Source organism: Wolffia australiana, chromosome 13 (genome assembly GCF_029677425.1).
Source record: "Wolffia australiana isolate 7733 chromosome 13, ASM2967742v1".
NCBI classification, from domain to species: domain Eukaryota; kingdom Viridiplantae; phylum Streptophyta; class Magnoliopsida; order Alismatales; family Araceae; genus Wolffia; species Wolffia australiana.
In genome coordinates this window covers 15,764,014-15,783,418 of record NC_135847.1, presented here as the reverse complement: position 1 = coordinate 15,783,418, position 19,405 = coordinate 15,764,014, and the positions used below count along the sequence as shown (strand labels likewise).

Sequence of the window (19,405 nt, the reverse complement as noted above, 5' to 3'; positions counted from 1 at the left end):
GAAAGGAGACATAGAGAGAGAGATAGAAAAAAGAAAGATAGTAATTTAGTAAGAGAGAGAGAGAGAAAGACAGAAAGAAAGAGCGAAAGAAAGAAGAAAGATAAAAAATTCAGAGAGAGAGAGACAGACAGACAGACAGAAAGAGAGGAAGATGAAAAAAAAAAGATAGGTAGACAGAGGGGGAGAGAGAGAGAAAACGACTGAGACAGAAGTAGGATAGTAAGAGAGAGAGAGAGTGAGATAGAAAGAAAGAAATGGAAAACGAAAGAAGAAAGATAGAAACAGAGAGAGAGAGAGAGAGTGAGAGAGGAAGACAGAAAGAGTCAAAGAGAGGAAAAGAGAAATAGTAAAATAGAAAGAAAGAGAGAAGGCGACTGCGACAGGCTGACATACAGAGAGAGACCGGGAGAGGAGTGAGGCTCAGATAAACACAGACAAACAGAGGGAAAAATCAAACGATCCACGAACAGACAGAGAAACGAACGAAAGAGACATCCCATCCCATCCCATCCCATCCCACGGAAATCTCACTGCCCGGTGACCCGATGCCACGTACAGTTACACCCTCTCCTTCCCCCCCCCCCCCCCACAAACTCTCTTCCTGCCGACCCACTTAACTCTCTCTCTTCTCCTTTCCGAGCCCGGGCGGCCCGCATTCAAAGCCGGACCCGCCCGCGGCGACCGGCGATGGCGACCGTCGGGGACGGATACCCGTCCCCTTTAACGCCATTACCCAACCAACCCCACCCCCTTATCTTACTCTCGCCACCGTCATCCGGATCCGTCATCCGTCCGCCAACCCCGTTATATCAGCTAGCCCCCTCCCAGCCCCCGTTCTCCTCTGCCGCCACATGGAAGACCTCCACCCCGACCTGCTCTCGCAGCTTCTCCGCCGCCTCGACGGACACAGCCTGGCCGCCGCCGCCTGCTCCGCCGCCTTCCTCCGCCGCCCCGCCGCCGAGCCGCAGCTCTGGGAAGCCGTCTGCGACCGCGCCTGGCCCTCCCTCCGCCGCCACCGCCGCCTGCTCCCCGCCTGCTTCCGCGCCTTCTTCTGCGACGCCAACGCCTACCCCTTCCTGCTCGCCCCCCCCGCGGCGGCGCCGCCGCCGCCCGGCCGCCTCCTCTGGGCCGTCGATCTCTTCCACGGCGTCGCCCCCGTCCTCTCCCTCGTCCTCGACCTGGGCACCGCCAAGCCCGGCTTCCTCGGTTCCCCCCTCCGCCTCAACCTCCCCGGCGGCGCCGCCGCCGCCGCCCCGCCGGAATCCGCCGAGCTCAGCTGGCTCGCCCTCGACCCGCACGGCCACCGCGCCGTCAACCTCTCGAGCCGCCGCCCCGTCTCCGTCAAGCAGGACTGGCACACCGGCGAGCTGCGCCTCCGCTTCGCCGTCGTGGTCGGCGGCGCCGCCGCCACGGCCACCGCGGCCTACGACGGCGGGCTGCTCAAGGAGGTCAGCTTGACGGTCGAGGACGAGGACGGCAAGTGCATGACCGGGCGCCAGAGCCTGGCGCTGCTCCACGCCGCCTTGCACGGCGGCCGGCGCGGCGGCGGCTCCGCCGAGGCGCGGCGGCGTTACGCCGAGTACCAGGCGAGGAAGAAGGAGAGGAAGGAGCGAAGGGCGAGGGCGGAGGCCAGGACGAATGTCTGCTGCGCTGCCTCCGGCTTTCTCCTCTTCCTCGCCGTTGTTCTCCTCCCCCTTCAGCTTAACCTGTTCCGCAGCCTCAGCTGACCGCACCCGGGTCAAAATATTAGATTTAAATGAAAGAAAAAGAGGGAAAATGTTTGTTTGTGTTAGAGGTCCCAGGTGGACGGCCCCCCGACGCCGACCGCCGGCTGGACTGGCGGCGCCGCCGTGATCGCTCCGCCATTGGAATTCCCCTTTCCCTTCTTCTTCTTCTTATTCTTGTTCTTCTTCTTGTTCTTCGGCTTCTTCGCGTGGTCGATGACGACGCCGCCGAGGAGTTTTTCGTCCGATCGAGCGCGGTCGTCGGCTGCAGCTTGTGGAGGGGCATCGGCAAGAACAAGATCCATGAAAGAGGATTCTCCGTCGTCGAAGGCCTGAGATTTTCCGTCTTTCTTCTTTTTCTTCTTCTTCTTCTTCGTCTTTTTGTTTCCTTCTGAGGGATCGCCGGCCGGTTTATCGGTTCTCAAGGAATTCTTTCTTTTTTTAGCGTCTGGCCCCTCCGGATGGATCTCCTCGCCGGGGTTCTTCCTCTTCTTCTGCCCCTCGGGTTCAGTTTCCGCGATGTCTTCACTCTTACCGTGTTTCTCCACTGGCTTGGCATTGAAAGTATGCAATTTCGGAACCAGCTTCCTAATCTGCGACAGGGAAAGAGTTTTTAATTTTTAATTTTTAATCTTTCCGTTTTTAATGTCTAATGGTCATTTGATTTTAGAGAAAGAGAGGGGACCTTTTTAACCGACTCGGGATTATCCGCAAGTGGGTTACCCAGTAGGTTGAGATTGTTCAGGTTGCGTAATTCAGAAATCACCTGAAATTATTGATGCAACAACAATTAAGTCAGATATGAGGTGTTTTATATCTGAAGAAATGAAAATTAATGCGGTGTATGCAAACCTTCAGGTCGGAGAGTCTTGTGATCAGGTTTTTTCCAAGATCAAGATTTTGGAGTCTGACGTTTTTTGATAGCTCGTTGGGAAGACTCTGCGACCAAATGGTGAAATAAAGTGGAAAATTATAATTTTAATCTGAAATGTAGCACAGAATCTTCGAGTGCCAAGAGAACATAAACCACTTCTTACAGTGATCTCGTTGTCAGCAAGCCTCAACTCCTTCAAATTAATCATGGACGTCAGCGACGATCGAAGCGTTTGGATCTTACAACTCGACAGCGACAACTGTGATAATAGCTCGAGCTTAGTCATCATAGAGCGAAATGATCAAAACTCGGACAAAGACGAAAGGTCGGAATTCACCTTGGTGACAGAATTCGACTTCTTCAAGCATGAACCAATGTCAAAAATCGGATTTCGAGATAAAACTGGCACGAGAAAAAAAAACCATCAAGTAAAATGGAAATATAACTTTCAAGAAATGACTATTCAAATAAAAAAATCAGCGGCTGTTTCACAGCCTAATCATAGGTCCTATTATTAGGATAACAGAAGAAGAATCACGCCAAACCCACCGATCGTGTTCAAGAACTTCAGCTGGCCAAGGTCGCAAATAGAGCTGATTTGATTGTCTACAACAGAAGCCAAGACAATCCTGATGAGAGACTGTACAACAAAATATAGATGTGTAAAGAAGAAAAACACTTAAATCATAAAAATCCTAGTTTTTTTAATCAAAAGAATCCTTCACCATTCAAAATCAGTGCGCGAATGTCTTTGAGGGCCTGCACTTCATCCATTGACCGTAGCATGTTCTTGCTGGCAATGAGGACCTACATCAAACACGAGAAATTCTTAATTGCGATGATGGTTAAAAAAAAACACTTAAGGTCCCTTTTAAGGGCTTATCATGAGACTAAGAGGAGGCAACTCTTACCACACGTGTCAAATTGAATAAGGCTGGCCAAGAGCTATCACTATAAATAGAGGAGGAGCTGTCTAGGGACATCACTTTCAAGATAGCTCCACAGGGCAGAAGTTGAACATTCTCCATCATCGCCACTAGACATGGTTGTTCTGTTCTGTTTGTTTAAAACGCACAAAAAATTTGCACAAAAGAACCGCACAGGTCCTTGTTCTTTGTTCTGTTCTTTTCTATTTTCAAAAACAAACAAAATTGGCACATTCGCACAAAATTCGCACAAAGTGAACTAAAGAACCGCACACGGGTCTGTGCAATGTTCTGTTCGAATTCGTTTATGTTCTCTTTGGAAAACTGAACAGAACGAACAATTCGCACAAAAAGAACCAAACGACCATGTCTAGTCGTCAGGAGGGAGTTCCAATTTGGTTCTCCTTCAATAACACAGAGGAGACCTCCATCATCTTCATTTATTGCATTCTCCTAGACCTATCCATCATGGTATTGTTCATGGGAGGATTTCTATTCTTGGAAACATGCTCAGATTTAGCTCTAATGAACGATTCTTAAAGTCTGAATCTAGTTCTGTTAAATATTGGGATGCACTCAAATTGAGAAAGGAGCCAAGAGGAACGAGAGCGTGGGTGAGTTAGAGATTCTCCTCTAGGCATTCTGTTCAATCAAATTACGACAATCTTTCCAATAACTGAACCATGGTAGGTTTATCACAGGACCCATGCTGAACCACAGGTCTAACGCCGTTTGGGCCACAGGCTTGACTGCACCTGGTCTATATCAGGTCTGAGTAGACCGGCACTTTGGCCCGCTGCTGAACATGGGGCATGGGGGTTTGTAAAAGAAGAAGAGAAGAAGAAAAGAAGACGATGGAGACGATAATGCCACTTCAGTGAAGGAGCATCCAGCGCATGAATAGTGGATGATCCTTTGCTGATAGCACCTCCATCACAGTAATACCATGGGAGAGCAGGCCCGCACCACAGTATGTGTGTGTGCAACTCAACAAAAACCAGAGGCGACCAATGCCTAGACTGCAGGTACACAACCAATGGCTACCTAGAAACTATGGTAACCTTCTGAATCAGGTAGTTTGCAGAACGGTTGCATGATGCCTGGTGCCTGTCAGCTTTGTGATGCTGCAGTGGCGAATGGGGGTGACAGGAGGGGAGCAACAAAGAATAAATTAAATGTGAAATCGGATCCCCTAGAATTCTTGTTAGCATAGTCTATTACAACAATACCCCCAATCAAAGTCTAGTACGCTGTTGTGCCTACCCAAGGTGAAGTCCATCCAACTGATATTCTGATACATTCCCAACTGGGCTACGTCATAATAACAAAGATCCAAGAACTGAAAATTGATTACTCCCCACCCCCCACTTCAGTACATCTGGTCTTGATGAATAACAGATAGCTTCCCTGCTTATTTTGGCATCAGCAGTAAGCTTTTCCATTGACGCAGCTCTTGACGGCATAATCCATCCCCCACTAATGCGGTTTCTTCAATCATGGAACTCTTCTGCTGACGCAGTTTCTCTGTTGACACAGCTTCACCAGATGAAATAGATGATCAGAAACCTGACAGGCCTGATCAGATACATTCTGCAGACGTTTGGACCTGTAGAACCTGTGTGAAGATTATGTGTAGCTCAAGAAAATTTTAACGGGACAACAGAAGATCTCCGTCTCTAAAAATGTGTGCCAGAGATATTCTGCAGATTCTGGTAGAAGAAGAATATATCATACTGACTTTTTGGTCTGTAGGCAATTTTTTTGCATAACTGGTCAGCTTCTGGAAGATTCTCCAGTTTGGCCCATCACCTGATAATGGGCCTCGCGAAATAGGCTTCTGGGCTACATCAAACAAGTACAAGCCAGTTTTCAAAAGGGGAATATTGATAAGAACCCTAGCATATAAGGGTATTTCTGTCATTTCAGCCAACTAGGGACATTCTGGGCATTTTTCCCTTAGGTTAGTTTTCCCCTTAAAATACATGCAATCCTCCCTTGGAGGGAAAGGGGAAAAAAATTGGAAGTGAAATATGGTTCACTAAATTGAAGGCGAAGCACATTACACTACTATCCCACTTCTTGGGTAGTCCATTCTGCTATTATCCCTTCCCTTATCGAATTTTATCCAACCAATTTCCAATCACCTCAGCGATGACCATATCGCCGGAATCTCCATGTCTTAATGTTCCCTCTTGTTAAGAACACCATGTTCTATTGTTCTCATCCTTGCAGAAAAGGTAGATGAAAACATGAAGAACCCTATAATATAACTTGTGCGATCTAGCCTGCATATGTGACCATGGATTTAAATGAGGCAGGAGAAACAGTTAGCCAAAAGAGAGGAGTTCGTCCACTCTGGTTAGTCCAACGAAGATGATCTCTCTTCTTTCCCTTGGCTATACCGATCAGGCTTAATCAAATATTCTTTACTGTTCTTGATTAAAGTTATGACGGATTTCTCTCGATCTGCTCCAGTGGATGCGGATATCACGCTCAAGGATCAAATTCAACTACAAGTCAACAGGTCCTTACCACACCTGCATCTCATTCTTTCCAGTCAATTGAGATAAATTTACTTTGTCGAATGCGTTATGGACTAGACTCTCAAACCTGGACCGGTTAGTAGAAATATATGTACAACTAATAGAAAACAACAAATGGGTCGTTCGATATGGACGATACACAAAAGGCACATGTAAAAAAATTATAAAATCAGAGAGAAATATTTCCCGGAGTGATACACCTCATCCCCAAAAGAAAACTGTTGGCCCCGAAGGAAACTATTATGGAGCAAGGTTCATGTAGCAATTAGAAAGGACGGGCAACGACATGTCGTCACCACGTCGTCTTTTCTACTGAGGTAAAATTGGTTTGCAATCCAAAATCAGATAGATAACAGCGAAAGGATTCCCAACCGTGAGTTTCGAAAGACTCTCAATTCCCTTCAAGCTTTGCAGTTTATTTTGTGCAACGGATAACCACTTCAAATTGATGCACGACTTAAGCCCCTGAAATTCGAGAACAAAAACAAGAGTTCATCGACAATAAACAGCCTCAATATATAAATCGAATAAAATCCCAACACATACCAATCTAATAAAATCCTACAAAGCTCAGGAACTCATGTGCGGCAGCAAAAGGGTCGGAAAATCCCAAGAAAACGAATTTTATAAAAAAAAAACCTCGAGAGAAGTGAGATTATTGCAGCTGGCGTCGACCCTTGCTAAGTTTTGAAAGTTCCCCAAGCACGAGACCTGCACCAATCAACGGAGCGTCTGACAACATTCTACGGAGAAACAGGGGGGAGGAAGGAGGATTCATGGCTTATCTTACGTCCGATAAACCACGGAAGGGTAGGCTGAGAGAGGAGATGCATGAAGGGTCGCCGCCATTCTCCTCTAGCACCTGTTCAGAGCTCAGCTGTGTCATCTCCAAACCCCAGCACAAAAGGGAGATGGAGGGAAAGCATTAGTCTACATACCCTAAAGAGTTTTAAGAGTGGAGACGAGGGTCCCTCCTTAATGGGCCAAGACTTCGAGTCCGGCCCATTACATCATGGATGAAGGATAATACTCTAAATGGAATAAGGTTTAGGGAATGATGGTTTCGGTCTCGGTTCGTGGACAATACCTATACCTATACCTAAACTTCAGCATGGTCTCGGTTCAGTTTCGGTTTCGGTATAACTTATAAGTTTGATGACATACCTCTGAGAAAAATGATATTGAAAGCTTAATAATTTAGGTAGAATACTTGTAAAAAGAGTTAAATAAACAATTGTACTACGTAAAAATTCCATTATTTCCATGGATTCACGACGGAATCAAAGGCAGAACTGCATTTGTGGCACATTATTAGATATTTATTTTTGAACTTTTGTAATTAAATTGTCATAGATTTACTTATTTACATATTTATATATTTAAATATTTAGGTATTTACACAATTTCATATCTAGGTGTTTACATTTTTGTGTAGTTATGTATTTGCATTTGAATCTATTCACGTTATTTGTGTATTCTTTGTATCTACTGTTATTTGTGTATTTGTATATTTATTTTATTTTCATATTTACATTATTTTTGTACGTACATTATTTTTGTACTTACATTATTGTTATATTTATATTATTTTTGTATTTATGTCATTTTTATTTATGTTATATTCTTATCTATTGTATTCATGTCTTTACCTGATTTGCACATTTATGTATTTTTTGTATATATTATTTTCATATTTATGTATTTTTCGTATATGTTATTTGTGTATCTATCTTATTTTCATATTTATGTATTTTTCGTATACGTTATTTGTTTATCTATCTTATTTTCATATTTATGTATTTTTCGTATATGTTATTTGTGTATCTATCTTATTTTCATATTTATGTATTGTTCGTATATGTATTATTCCCTATTTATGTTTAATATTATTGCTCTGTGCGGGCGATCGATCCAGGTTCTAATCTTACTGTCAAAATATTATTTAGTAATTTTTCTCATAGAATATTCGGTCCGGTTTTCAGTTCGGTTTTCTTGTGAAATCAAACCCAGTACCATAGTTTTGGCAAACCATATATTCCTGAACCAACGGTATTGGTTCAGTTTAGTTTTACCATTGTCTTTATGAGGAGATGACTCTTGATTTGAATATAATCAACCATCGTGTCCTTAACAAATAAAACTCAAATTCTTCATTCATGATTTGGCATAGCCATTAATTCTAGTATATTGAATTGTTTTGTGATAAGCTAACTGGGTGGGACTCATTATATAACAGATTTGTGATGACGATGCGTGCAAATTTTTTAAATTTTATCTATTAACTTCCATCCTAATTGCCTTAGAACCATTGTGTTCTTACACAAGTCTCATATATTTGATATTCACATTCCAACAATACATTTTATGATGGAGGACCATCCAGTCGAGCACGTCCAAACTCGTCATCAGCCATGTCGTGGAGCCCGAGGCGATGTGAAGAACCTGAATTTTCGCTACCAGGTTTGAGAAACTGCATTCGCGTCGTTTTGCTACGTGTAGTGTCTATTTGTGGTTTTATGGCGGGCCATTCGTCATGCACGGGGCCTATCTTCACATTGTTTTGGTATTATCTCGTCATCTTCTGACTGTAGGGAGGCCCTCTCCTGCCTGTGTACGAGTCTCCCCCATATTTGCTTTGTTTGTTTGATTTAGTTTGTACCTCTGGCGCGGGGGTTGGGGTTCCATCCTTGGCTTCTTTCCCCCACCTAAAGGATCCTTTTAGGTGGAAGCCCAATAAGCTTCCCCCTTAAAAGGGGTCCATTAGGGCGCCCATAACTCCCCCTTATTTTTACTATAAGAGGAGAAGGGGGGGAACGTGGGAAGTTGTTTTGAGAAACAAAAAAAGTTCTGTTTTAGGATTTCAGTGAGGAAGAAAATGAAGATGATCGAGTCCCGCCAGTGAAGGTCCATACTATCCCTTCCCCGGGGAAGGGAAGATTGCCAACGTTACTCCCTGTAGGATTGACTGCAGAGGGACCTCGTTGGTCGTTATCGCCATGAACCGCCGCCGACAAAACCACCGAGGCGCTGTCCGTTCAGCTACGAGCCTCTGCCGCCGAACGAGTTTGCACTCGTCCAGTTGCACCATAAACTCGCCTCCGGTGTCAGGGTACTATCACAACCGGCCTCCCACGATTCCTACGTAGACGACTGCCAGCTTAGGGCAACTCAAGAATCTCCGACCAACGAGTTGCATTGTTCGAGTCCGGTGTGCATTGACCTGCCTCGCCAATATTCGCCGGTTGGGCACCGCTTGAAAACCTACGATCGCCCCACTGATTTGAGTCGCGGACAACACATCCGACCGGTGTCCCGATCGCCATAGCGTCCCGGTTCTTAATCAGGCGACTAACACCTGTATCACCCGCCGTGATCACCGTAGACCCTACGATTTCCAATCCAGATCCCCAGCCCTCTCAGGTTCCATATTTCTGTCTAATTGGTAGTGGCTCTATCGCGCCTGCTCGGAGCTGCCAACCCCTGATGATATCTCTCGAGGTGTTGCACCCCCGTGCTTTGGAGAAGGTCAACCACTACCCGAGGTCGGACCTAGCTTCCCGCGCCCGCATGTCACATTCCCCTCTCTTTGTTACATTATTATTACCTTCGTTGGTACAGATTTCCAGACTGCTCCTCTGCCTCGGAAGAATTTACTCTTGTTAGGGAATTTCCTTTGATGGTGTGGGATCTGCTCGTTCACGTCGATGGTGCGGACATTCTTGGACGAAGATCATCTTGCCACTCCGTCGACCCTCGAGCTGATCACGCGAGTCATTGGGAGCTTGGCCGTGTAACCACCCTTTTCTGTGTCACCAACTGGGTTGCGCCACAGATCAGCCAGATTCCGACATACTTCTCGTTAATTTTCTCAATCGTATGCATCATTTCACCTCATTGCATCGTATTTTGTGTTTGTTTCCCTGTTGTGTAGCACGAGCTGCTCGAACCTGGCCATCATGTTACAGCATTTTATATAGTATAATTATGAAATATATTTATAATTAATTTGATTTGTATTATTCATCAATGATTTGGTCCATATTCATATTAATACGATTCATCATTTTATATAGACATGAAACAGGTTGCTACTCAACATTCAAAATGATAAACTGAAGTTGGTACAAAGCTACTTATGTTATACTGTTACCGTATATGTGATGATAAAGAGGAAAATATATCATAGTCTCATTATTATAATAATAAAATAAATCACATTGTGACACCTATGTGGATCTTTTCTCTGATAAATGAACACAAGAGTTTAATTTGTTAAATTCCAGAATAATATATTACACCTTTGAAAAATATTGGATCAATGAAATTATATATTTTTCATCAAATTCAAAAAATTCCATTTCATAATTATAGTAAAAATGCATTTTATTGACAAACTAATAAAAGTATAAACACAATAAAAATTTCTGTCATAAAAATGATGACTTTCTTACCAAAAGAAGATAATTAAACTATTCATGATCTCGTCAAATAACAAAAAATGGAGCATAGAATCATAGATATATTTATATATCACAAATTAACCTCTCTAAAAATGAGAATAATAAATTATTGTAATCATAAATACCAGGGCTTATTTATCAAACTACGCTTCAGCACTTTTATTAAGATTCTAAATGGGTAATATTAGGCTCATTTTCATCATAGTTAAGCCAAAGCTATTTTACTTTCAGAAACAAAAAAATCTATATAATAATGTGAAAAACAATAAGGATATTGGTACAATTTATTGATATCACCAATAATTAAATGGTAAATTATCCACAAATACCAAAGAATGATATGAGGTCATCTAATCTAACTGTCAACTATTATTAAATAACGAGTGCATTTATGGATGAAAGTAAAAATAATTATGAGGATATGCAATAAAATTATTAAAAATAAATAACCATTTAAAAATATTCATAGGCAATGACTTAAAGGAGTTACATGAGAATTTATGGAGGAAAAAGGGTGCATGGTGACTAGCAGAAATTTGAATAGAGTTTTAGTGAGTATTCACTTGAGTGTACTGCAGAGATGATGAGAATATCCATGGTGAAAAAGGTTCCTGGACTTAATGGAATAGATAAGTCAATTTGACCTTCATATTTTTAGTTAAATAGATTGTAACTATACTCGAAATACTTCAAGTGACTTCTTGACCTTTACAAGTTTCTTCAAACATACATTGTGACAAGTTAACCTTAGACCGTCAATTCATTTTTAAATTTTTAATGGAGAATTTGGCACGTCAACACGTGAATAAGTTCTCAAAAGTTACAATAAATCCAAAACGAAATTATTCTTTGGGGTCTCTATTAGTGGGCCTCTTATTTAGTGTTTGACAAGCTTATTAAATATGTTGATGCTTAGTTTATGTTATAATCTTACCTGTTGTATTATTGTTTTGGCTTTTAAGCTGCACACTCCCAATTAGAGCTGATTCTAAACAATACCAAGAAAAAAAACTAAGTCAGCTTGAATCGTGCAAATTGTACACTTCATTATTAACTCCTACCAGCCGAGGGATGGGAGAGAAAGTTTCATTTGTCGTTGAACATACAAATGAACACGAAAAAACACGAACGCAAATGATCAAAATCAGACACAAACATGTTCGCAAATGGTTCACGAATAGACAAACTGTTTGCAAACATGTTATGTTATTGACGCATGTCCTTCCCCACTCTTTCCCCCTTCTCCCCCTAGTTCCCTCCAGCTCCATTCTCCCCCCTCGTTCCCACCTTGATCTCCTTCTCCTGTGATCTCCCTCTCCGGCGATATCCCTCTCCAACGGTCTCCCTCTCCAGCAATCTCCCTCTCTGGCTTCTTCTTCTCCTTTTCCCCTCCTTCCCATTTCCTGCAAGCCCCCATTCCCCCTTCTTCTCTCCCACCATTCCCCTCATGCTCCCTTCTCCCTCTCTATCCAGCTCCCTTCTCCATCTCCCATTGTTCCTCTCCTGCCCCCTTCTCCCTCTCTCTCCAGCTTCCTTCATGTCCTTCCCCTCCAGCTCCCTTCTCCCTCTCCAATCATTCCCCTCTTGTCCCCTTCTCCCTCTCCTTCTGCCCCCTTTCCCTCGTTGATATTTTTCCCCCTCATTGATCCCGTCTCTGGCATGGCCCTCCTCTTCCTTCATTCTCTCATTCTTGCCTCCGACAAGCCCCTATTGTCAACTCTTCATCCTCATTCCCACCCTTCAGCAAGGCATCCCCTCTAGCTAACTACAAGAAGGTACTTGATTACCAACATTGTTTTGATTATAATGCATCGTATGAGTCATGTATTTCTTTGTTTTTTTTCTATGTGTTTGTCATTACTCTTATATAACATATATTCCAAATGATAGTCTTATTTATCGATTGGTAGCCCGTAATGAATGATCATATGAAGCAACATTTATGTGTTTGATCTTTCAGTTACATAATGAAAATTGCTTTTAGCTATGTTTCTATCTATCAATGTATCTATCTATGACATGTGGTATTTGATACTGAGAAGTGATATAACACACAACCAGTTGCATTATTCTTACATGAGACGTCTTGGAAAGGCTTTCTAAGATGTCTAAAGAAGTAGAATCATTATCTTGGGTCAGTATTTCCGCAGATCCATGTCTACATGTGATTTCTCCAATAGATCCAACAACAGGGTTATCTAGTCATCCTCTATGAGCATTGATGAAGGTGAGACCGGAAATTATTCAAACCCGATGGATTAAAATGATGTAAGGGCACAAGGTCATACCCGTAGATGAGAGACCTGCACAAATATGACTACTCTGGTAACCTCACATAGAGGCCATGCAGTATTTTGAAGAGTTTGACCCAAACTAGTATGAATGTGATGTGCAAGGAGAAAACCCCCCCAATCATTACAACTATTGAGAGAAACAAAGACTAGATGACAAATATGTTTCAAAGGCACTTACAGAAGAGCCATAATGAGCTGCATGATTGGCTAAAAGGTAAACAAGTCCAAGGGATAGAGGAGGAGCCAAGTTCTGGTGGTCAAAGATCTATTGTTGAAATTTTGGGCTTGCCAGTAGGGCAAAATACCTTCTTGTTGGATATCACATTTGAGAGAACAAAGCAGATGCTTACCCTATTTATATGTCTCACTGACCAAGCGTGGACCATCGTTGACGAAAAAAGTTTCAGAGAAGTATTGCTTTATTGTGCACAACATAAGATGAGAATACCATGCTCGAAGACCATTCGTGCGTATACTAGGGTCTTCTTTGGTTGAGAGAAGCAAAAGTTGGTAGAATGTCTATCAAATGTTAGAAATGTTTTCCTAACAATAGACACATGGACAACTGAAAATATGATTCCTTTATTGGGAATCACTGTGCATTGGGTCACAGAGAACTAGAGGCTTAAAGATCGTGTCTTGGCGGTAAAGAAAATTGATGGACCACATAGCAGGAGTTAACTCGCAAAACTGCTGATAGAGGTGTTGGTGGACTTTGCATTGGGAAGGAAAGTAATTGTTATTACGACAAACAATGCAAGTAACAATAGATCAATGATAACATTGTTGAAAAAAATAGTAAGAAAAGTGAACCCCAACTTTGATCAAACTTGCCACAAGCCTTGTATTGCTCATGTCATAAATCTTGTAGTGGAAGATGGTTTGAAGACACCGGGAATTCCACCACCACTTACCCTCAATGAGGCAATTGAGCTAGTGGATGGAGAGTTCAAAGAAGCACGAACACAATGGATAGGGCGATCTACCTCATTGGGAGACTTGGTTACAATAGTGCATCAAATTGGTGTAGCTATTCATGCATTAGATGATAGACGGAGGAGCTATGTCCAATGGTGTGCGCAATTAAAGATGTCTAATAGAAAAGAGTTGTTGTTGGATGTGAAAACTAGATGGAACTCCACACATGAAATGTTGTAGTTAGCATATCAGAAGATAAAAATGTTGTACAAGATGGCTCTTTTTGAGCTCGAGAGCACGGCGTAGAAAAAAATTGTGATTGATGAGCATGAGTGGCAATTGGTGGAAAATTTTGCTCAAATTTCAAAGGCATTCCATAAAGTATCAGATATTGTTTGTAGTTCCAAACATGTGACAATGACAACAGTTTTATCATTGCTCCAAGTCCTTGATGAACACCTTCTCGAACATAAATATGCCATAGACCAAGGGTGCCTTTTCCTCAATAGTGTTTTCCTCATATTGGAACAGCACACAGCCATCCAAATTACATATTGAGTCATGAGAGCAAAACTTTCAAGTACAAGGCTCGTGTTCGGGGAAATACTGCTTTTTAGTTGCATGAGGTGTAGCTCCACATATTAAATTAGATTCCATTGCATCTGAGGATTGTGACAGCCTGATGGCACATGTTTGAGGACTATTGAACGACGTCAACGAGGAGGAAGTCCCAAATTTAAGGGATGACCACAACTTAGGAGGCGATAGAGGGAGTCAACACCAATGCATGGGTGATGACAAGGATGTAGGGATGGATGAGAGCTACGCACCATCCATCAAGTAGAGGCTTGCACATGTGTTCCCATGTAAAGATCATTTCACTCCATCAGTGGAAGATGAGTTACAGAGTTACCTACAAATGACCCATGTGTTGAATGATGCTCTCTTATGGTGGCAAGGCGAAGGATGCAATATATTCCCTAAGCTTTCTATTTCGACGCGAGACTTTCTTCTTATTTGTGCATCTAGTGCACCAATTGAACTCTTATTCTCCGCTGGCTGTGGAATTTTCACATAACAACGTTCAAGGCTTTTGGCTGGGAACATGTCCATACAGATGACATTAAAATTTTGGTTGAGGCAACAATATCCAGAAAGCAACTTAGCTGAGTCATTTTTTGAGATTGAAGAGGTTGAATTGGTGGACGGGGACTCTGATGAAGAAACTCCAAAAGAAGGATGGTAGACAAAAATCTCCAAGTATATCTCATTTTTATAATGCATCTATTTTATTTCTTCATACTACAATAATGCACATATTGATTACTTTCCGTCCATTGTGTTACCGAGTACCACAGGGGTTAATAGTGTAAAACATCAATATCCACTAACGTGGGCTTTTGAAAACATTTGGTATACATGACGTTTGGATGTCTTCATTTTAATATAAAATTTTTATTTTGAATATTTTTTGAATTACTTGGAACATTATATCGTTCATACATAGAATATACATTACGGAAAAACAGGTGGCATGTATTATGTTGCATTTAGTATTCAGGGCTCGCCCAATGTTGATGCTGTCATCGAAATGGAGGAGGAAGTGGGAGCCCAACCGAGACGCATACCACATCAGAGTGTACGACTTCCCCAACTGAGACTAGCAAAGCAACCTTGAGACTCTATTGGTATCGTCATCAGCTCGGAGTCTGAATCTGACAGCGACAATGATGATAGCGTTGAAGCCATGAGCGATGAAACCAGAGGCGATAGATGACCATTCTCTAAAGAGCAAATTTCACTAATTGGGGTAAGTACCAATTGCATCCTTATATAGCTCATTTCCCTCGCTCCACCAGACTTCAGGATTGAGGCCCACATCCACGCAAGGCATTGAAGAGAAGTAGACTCCACCGAATGGAGTGATAACATATTGTGGGATTGCCACAACTTCACTCCAGCAATGGTTGCTTCAGTCCAACATTCTGTTAGCCGCTTCGCCTCTTCAGAACTTGCCCAATTAACCCGTAGGATCGGCAACGGATGGCTCATTGAGTAATCCACTTTGTAATCTCAATCTACCTTTTTTTATGTTTGTGAAACTCCGTTGACTATGTAATGTTTACATAACAATCTGTTTACTTTTGGGAATAAACTGTCCTTTAAAAATTATCCAGTGGACACATGTTTCCTAAAGTACTAAGCTTGAATCATTAAATATACAATAATGCTCTTATACTTTAGGATTAATGATATGTCTACACACTACCTAAATACTATTTTTCATTTTTTTACACCTAGCGATTATTTCCAGGAAAAATAACTACAAATCATCTACTGATTATTTCCTTGAAATCAGCTAGTGATTTCATACCTACTAATTATTTCCATGAAATCATCATCTAGTGATTGTTAAACCATCTAGTATCTAAAAGATATTCACACCTAGGGCTTATTCTCATGAAATAGATTGCTGAAATCAAAGTTCTACCACATTATTAAAATTCCTGCAATTAATTATAATATTCACTTAGACCACCAAATTTAAAGTGACATTTTTATTTCAAACCACTTTCGAGTATTTAACATTTAATAATTGACGGCCAAGAAAAAATACCTAAGGAAAAAAATCAATTAACCATCAGTTGCCATTTTTTCCACAAAAAATAGGTTTTCCAAAATCCGTCTCATTAGCGAACAGTTCATGAAGGAACACGAACACACATTTCTCCCTGTTCGTATGTGGACGCACAGTGTTCGTTCGTCCCAGAACAAGGAATTTCCCATCCCTGAACCAGCCCATAGTCATGCTTCTTTGGTGTTATCACTTCATGTCACTTCACGTGTAAGAAAATTCGTTGATCCATGCATGTTTTATTATATTAGAGGAATATTTGTACTGAGGCACCATTTCATGCCATCAGTGAGGGAATCAGCATCACTACTGTGTTATGCCCCATTCCTTCAGTAGACTTCAACATAAAAAAACAGCGCACAAGAGAGACCCCTTAACTAGTTTGGAGTGAACCGAGCGATGCAAGACCAGATGAGAGTCCCATGTATCAATAATATATACTGCATTCGCTACAGAGACAAGAACTGAACATGCAGGAAGAGAACAAGCAAGGTGGGTACTTCACTCAAAAGTAATTCTCCTTCCTGCCCTGGAACCCGATCTGCCCAAAGGTGAGGGCGAGGAAGAGGCCAAGGTGCCAGGTGATCATCCACAGCCTGCAGAAGCACAAACCAACGTTAAACTCTCACCAGTTCCTCCAAATGAGTGTTTGTTGATCAGTAGAAAGTACCAGAACGGGGAGGAGAGTGCAGGGCCGGTGGGGAAGTGCGCCAACTCCTTGCCGATGCTGTCGAAGAAGAGGCCAGTTAGGCTGTTGCCGTTGATCGCCGGGATGCTGGACGGTGCGATCCATCCGATCAGGCCGAATCCGATCACGTTGAAGTCCCTCCGCAGCCAGTTCCTCTCGAAGCTGCACCAATACCCATCAGTCATCAAAGAAATCCTTAATAACGGGCGATAATTCTGCTTACCAGGTGAATCTTCCTCCAGAAGCAAGTTTCTGGCTCAGTGGGTTCTTCCCAGGCGCCTGAGATCTGATAAAACCTGCATGACAACAAGAAGATAGTTCAAGATAATGTAATGGAGCTTCTGAAGAAGGGATAGCCAGCACTCAAAGACATAAACGAGCTTCCTATGAACGGTCTTTGAATACGTTATTTTAAGTTTGATGACGTACCAGAGGAGAGGACGAGTTTCCGGGAGGGCCTGGAGAGAGGGGCGGCGCCCAGGCCGGCGACGGTGGCGGAGGTAGCCATGGCTGCCATTCTCTCTCTAGCTCAGATCTCTTTCTGGGTTTCTTCGTCGGCCAAGTTTCTGCTGAGAATGCCGTTTGTTTGTAGAGGAAAGGGAGAGAAACTACGGAGATATGACCCAGATACCCCTGTGATTCTGGGCAGCGAAATTTGTGAACGGTGTTTCTCCCCGTGGATTTCAGCGATCGACAGAGGTGATGTGGACGAGAAGTTATCTGCCGCGTGGATAGATATGATGGTTCGGATAAGGCTAACGTCAGCCTGGATAGATATCCTATTTTCGCCACTACGATAAAATATAATAGAAGGTCCCGTTTGACGCATGATGATGATTAAAGTGAAACGGTTAATGGGTCAACAAACCAACAGTGCCCTTGGGAATTAACATGATGTGAGTACTTCTGTTGAGTTTGAAGCAGAGATCTGGCTCTAAGGACTTGATGTATCATTTACCTTTTAGTACTGTGTCATTTTAATCACTCTCACGCATGTAACAAGTTGAGGATTTCACGGTGCACTTTTAAATTTCTAACTTGAAGCTAATTAAGTTGAGTGGATGTCACGCTATGAGGGTGTAATATTATATTAATTATATTTTATTCTGATAATGGTATCAAATATGTATATTAGTGAACCCTTTATCAATTGTTCATCATGGAAGCTTAACTTGCTATAATCCTTTTTCAAGTACATTTGATTAATGATACACATGGATTGATTCACCTGGTGGATATACTTGTCGATCAAGCTGTGCCCTGGCAGGGTACGGCCAACCCTAGGGTTCTGCCTATATATCGATCAAGCTGTGCCCTGGACACCAACCATGGAGGTTTTATATATTAAGTGAAGTACTTATACATGTTTATAGGTCGCCTAACTAATGTACCTTATGCGCAACTTATTTCTATTCCAATCAAAGGGTCTAGCCTTTCTCTTCCATTCTAGAGTCACCATTAACTGCTACATTCAAAGTCCAGCAAAAACACAAATTGCCTTATATTCTTTGATGGAGACCATCAAGCACCGAAGACCTGGTCTCTACAAGTGCGAGGAGCCAGTGCGAAGATGAAAGACCTGACCTTCAAGTATTCAGCTTAGTCAACCGGCCCCGGATATTGATGTTATCCTAGTTCACATGGGCCCCAGACATTGACATTATCCTAGTTTGCATTTTTAGCACGTCTTTTTGTCTTGCGGACCTCCGTGTTCGGACCCAAGTATGGGTCCTCTAGAGGCGAATACTACCCCAAGTTCGGACCCAAGTATTCGCATTATCGCTTCTATGTAAGGAGGGGGCCGCGACCATCGGTGCTAACACCATTGGTGCTGATGCCACCGCCGGTGCCACCACCGCCACTACCCCAATGCTGATGCCATCGCTGGTGCCGTCGCTGCCACTACCGCCAATGCTGCTGCCGTCGTCGCCACCCATGGTGCCACTACCCCACCGTGGTCACAACCCTCCCAGCAGCCAGCTGCGGCCGCAACCACTAGGTCACCAGCTGCAACTGCAGCCCGCCTGACCACCTCTCGTGGCCGTAGCCGCATGGTTGCTCACCGCAGCGCGTTCGCCATTGTGCCCGCAGCTGCCTTGCCAACGCCAGCCGCCTTGCCCTTAGCCAGCACCTGTCGTGTTACACCGTGCCTATTTGCCCACGCACCACCTCCACACCATCGTGCTTCCTTCGCACTCCTCGTCATCTCCGTGCCAGCTCGCCACCGCTACTCTCTCTGCACTGCCTTCTTGTCGTGTGTGTGTGCCGTCTCACGCAGCCGCCATGCTTGGTGTGTTGTTTTTGCTGCTGCCCGTGCGCACTCGTGTTGTAATTGTTGTGGTC

General features: G+C 43.1%; 3 protein-coding genes across 3 annotated transcripts; 1 reads left to right on the top strand and 2 right to left on the bottom strand.

Annotated features, from left to right (window-relative positions):
- The first annotated feature begins 631 nt into the window (after window positions 1-631).
- LOC144710932 (F-box protein At2g27310-like) lies at window positions 632-2,355 on the top strand. Its single transcript, XM_078584782.1, has one exon. The coding sequence runs from the start codon at window positions 852-854 to the stop codon at window positions 1,725-1,727; it is 876 nt and encodes a 291-aa protein (XP_078440908.1). The 5' UTR covers window positions 632-851; the 3' UTR covers window positions 1,728-2,355.
- LOC144710931 (Leucine-rich repeat (LRR) family protein) lies at window positions 1,720-7,007 on the bottom strand. The gene is made up of 10 exons (XM_078584781.1): window positions 6,858-7,007; window positions 6,707-6,778; window positions 6,440-6,532; window positions 3,324-3,405; window positions 3,148-3,204; window positions 2,936-3,000; window positions 2,762-2,857; window positions 2,577-2,663; window positions 2,410-2,490; window positions 1,720-2,317 (listed from the first exon to the last, which is right to left on the bottom strand). Exons 1-10 carry the CDS (start codon window positions 6,951-6,953, stop codon window positions 1,790-1,792), a joined length of 1,257 nt encoding a protein of 418 aa, XP_078440907.1. The 5' UTR covers window positions 6,954-7,007; the 3' UTR covers window positions 1,720-1,789.
- A 9,781-nt stretch (window positions 7,008-16,788) lies between these two features.
- On the bottom strand, window positions 16,789-17,686 carry PSAO (photosystem I subunit O). The gene is made up of 4 exons (XM_078584962.1): window positions 17,492-17,686; window positions 17,286-17,358; window positions 17,045-17,224; window positions 16,789-16,970 (listed from the first exon to the last, which is right to left on the bottom strand). The coding sequence occupies exons 1-4, from the start codon at window positions 17,577-17,579 to the stop codon at window positions 16,880-16,882; spliced, it is 432 nt and encodes a 143-aa protein (XP_078441088.1). The 5' UTR covers window positions 17,580-17,686; the 3' UTR covers window positions 16,789-16,879.
- Window positions 17,687-19,405: the final 1,719 nt, after the last annotated feature.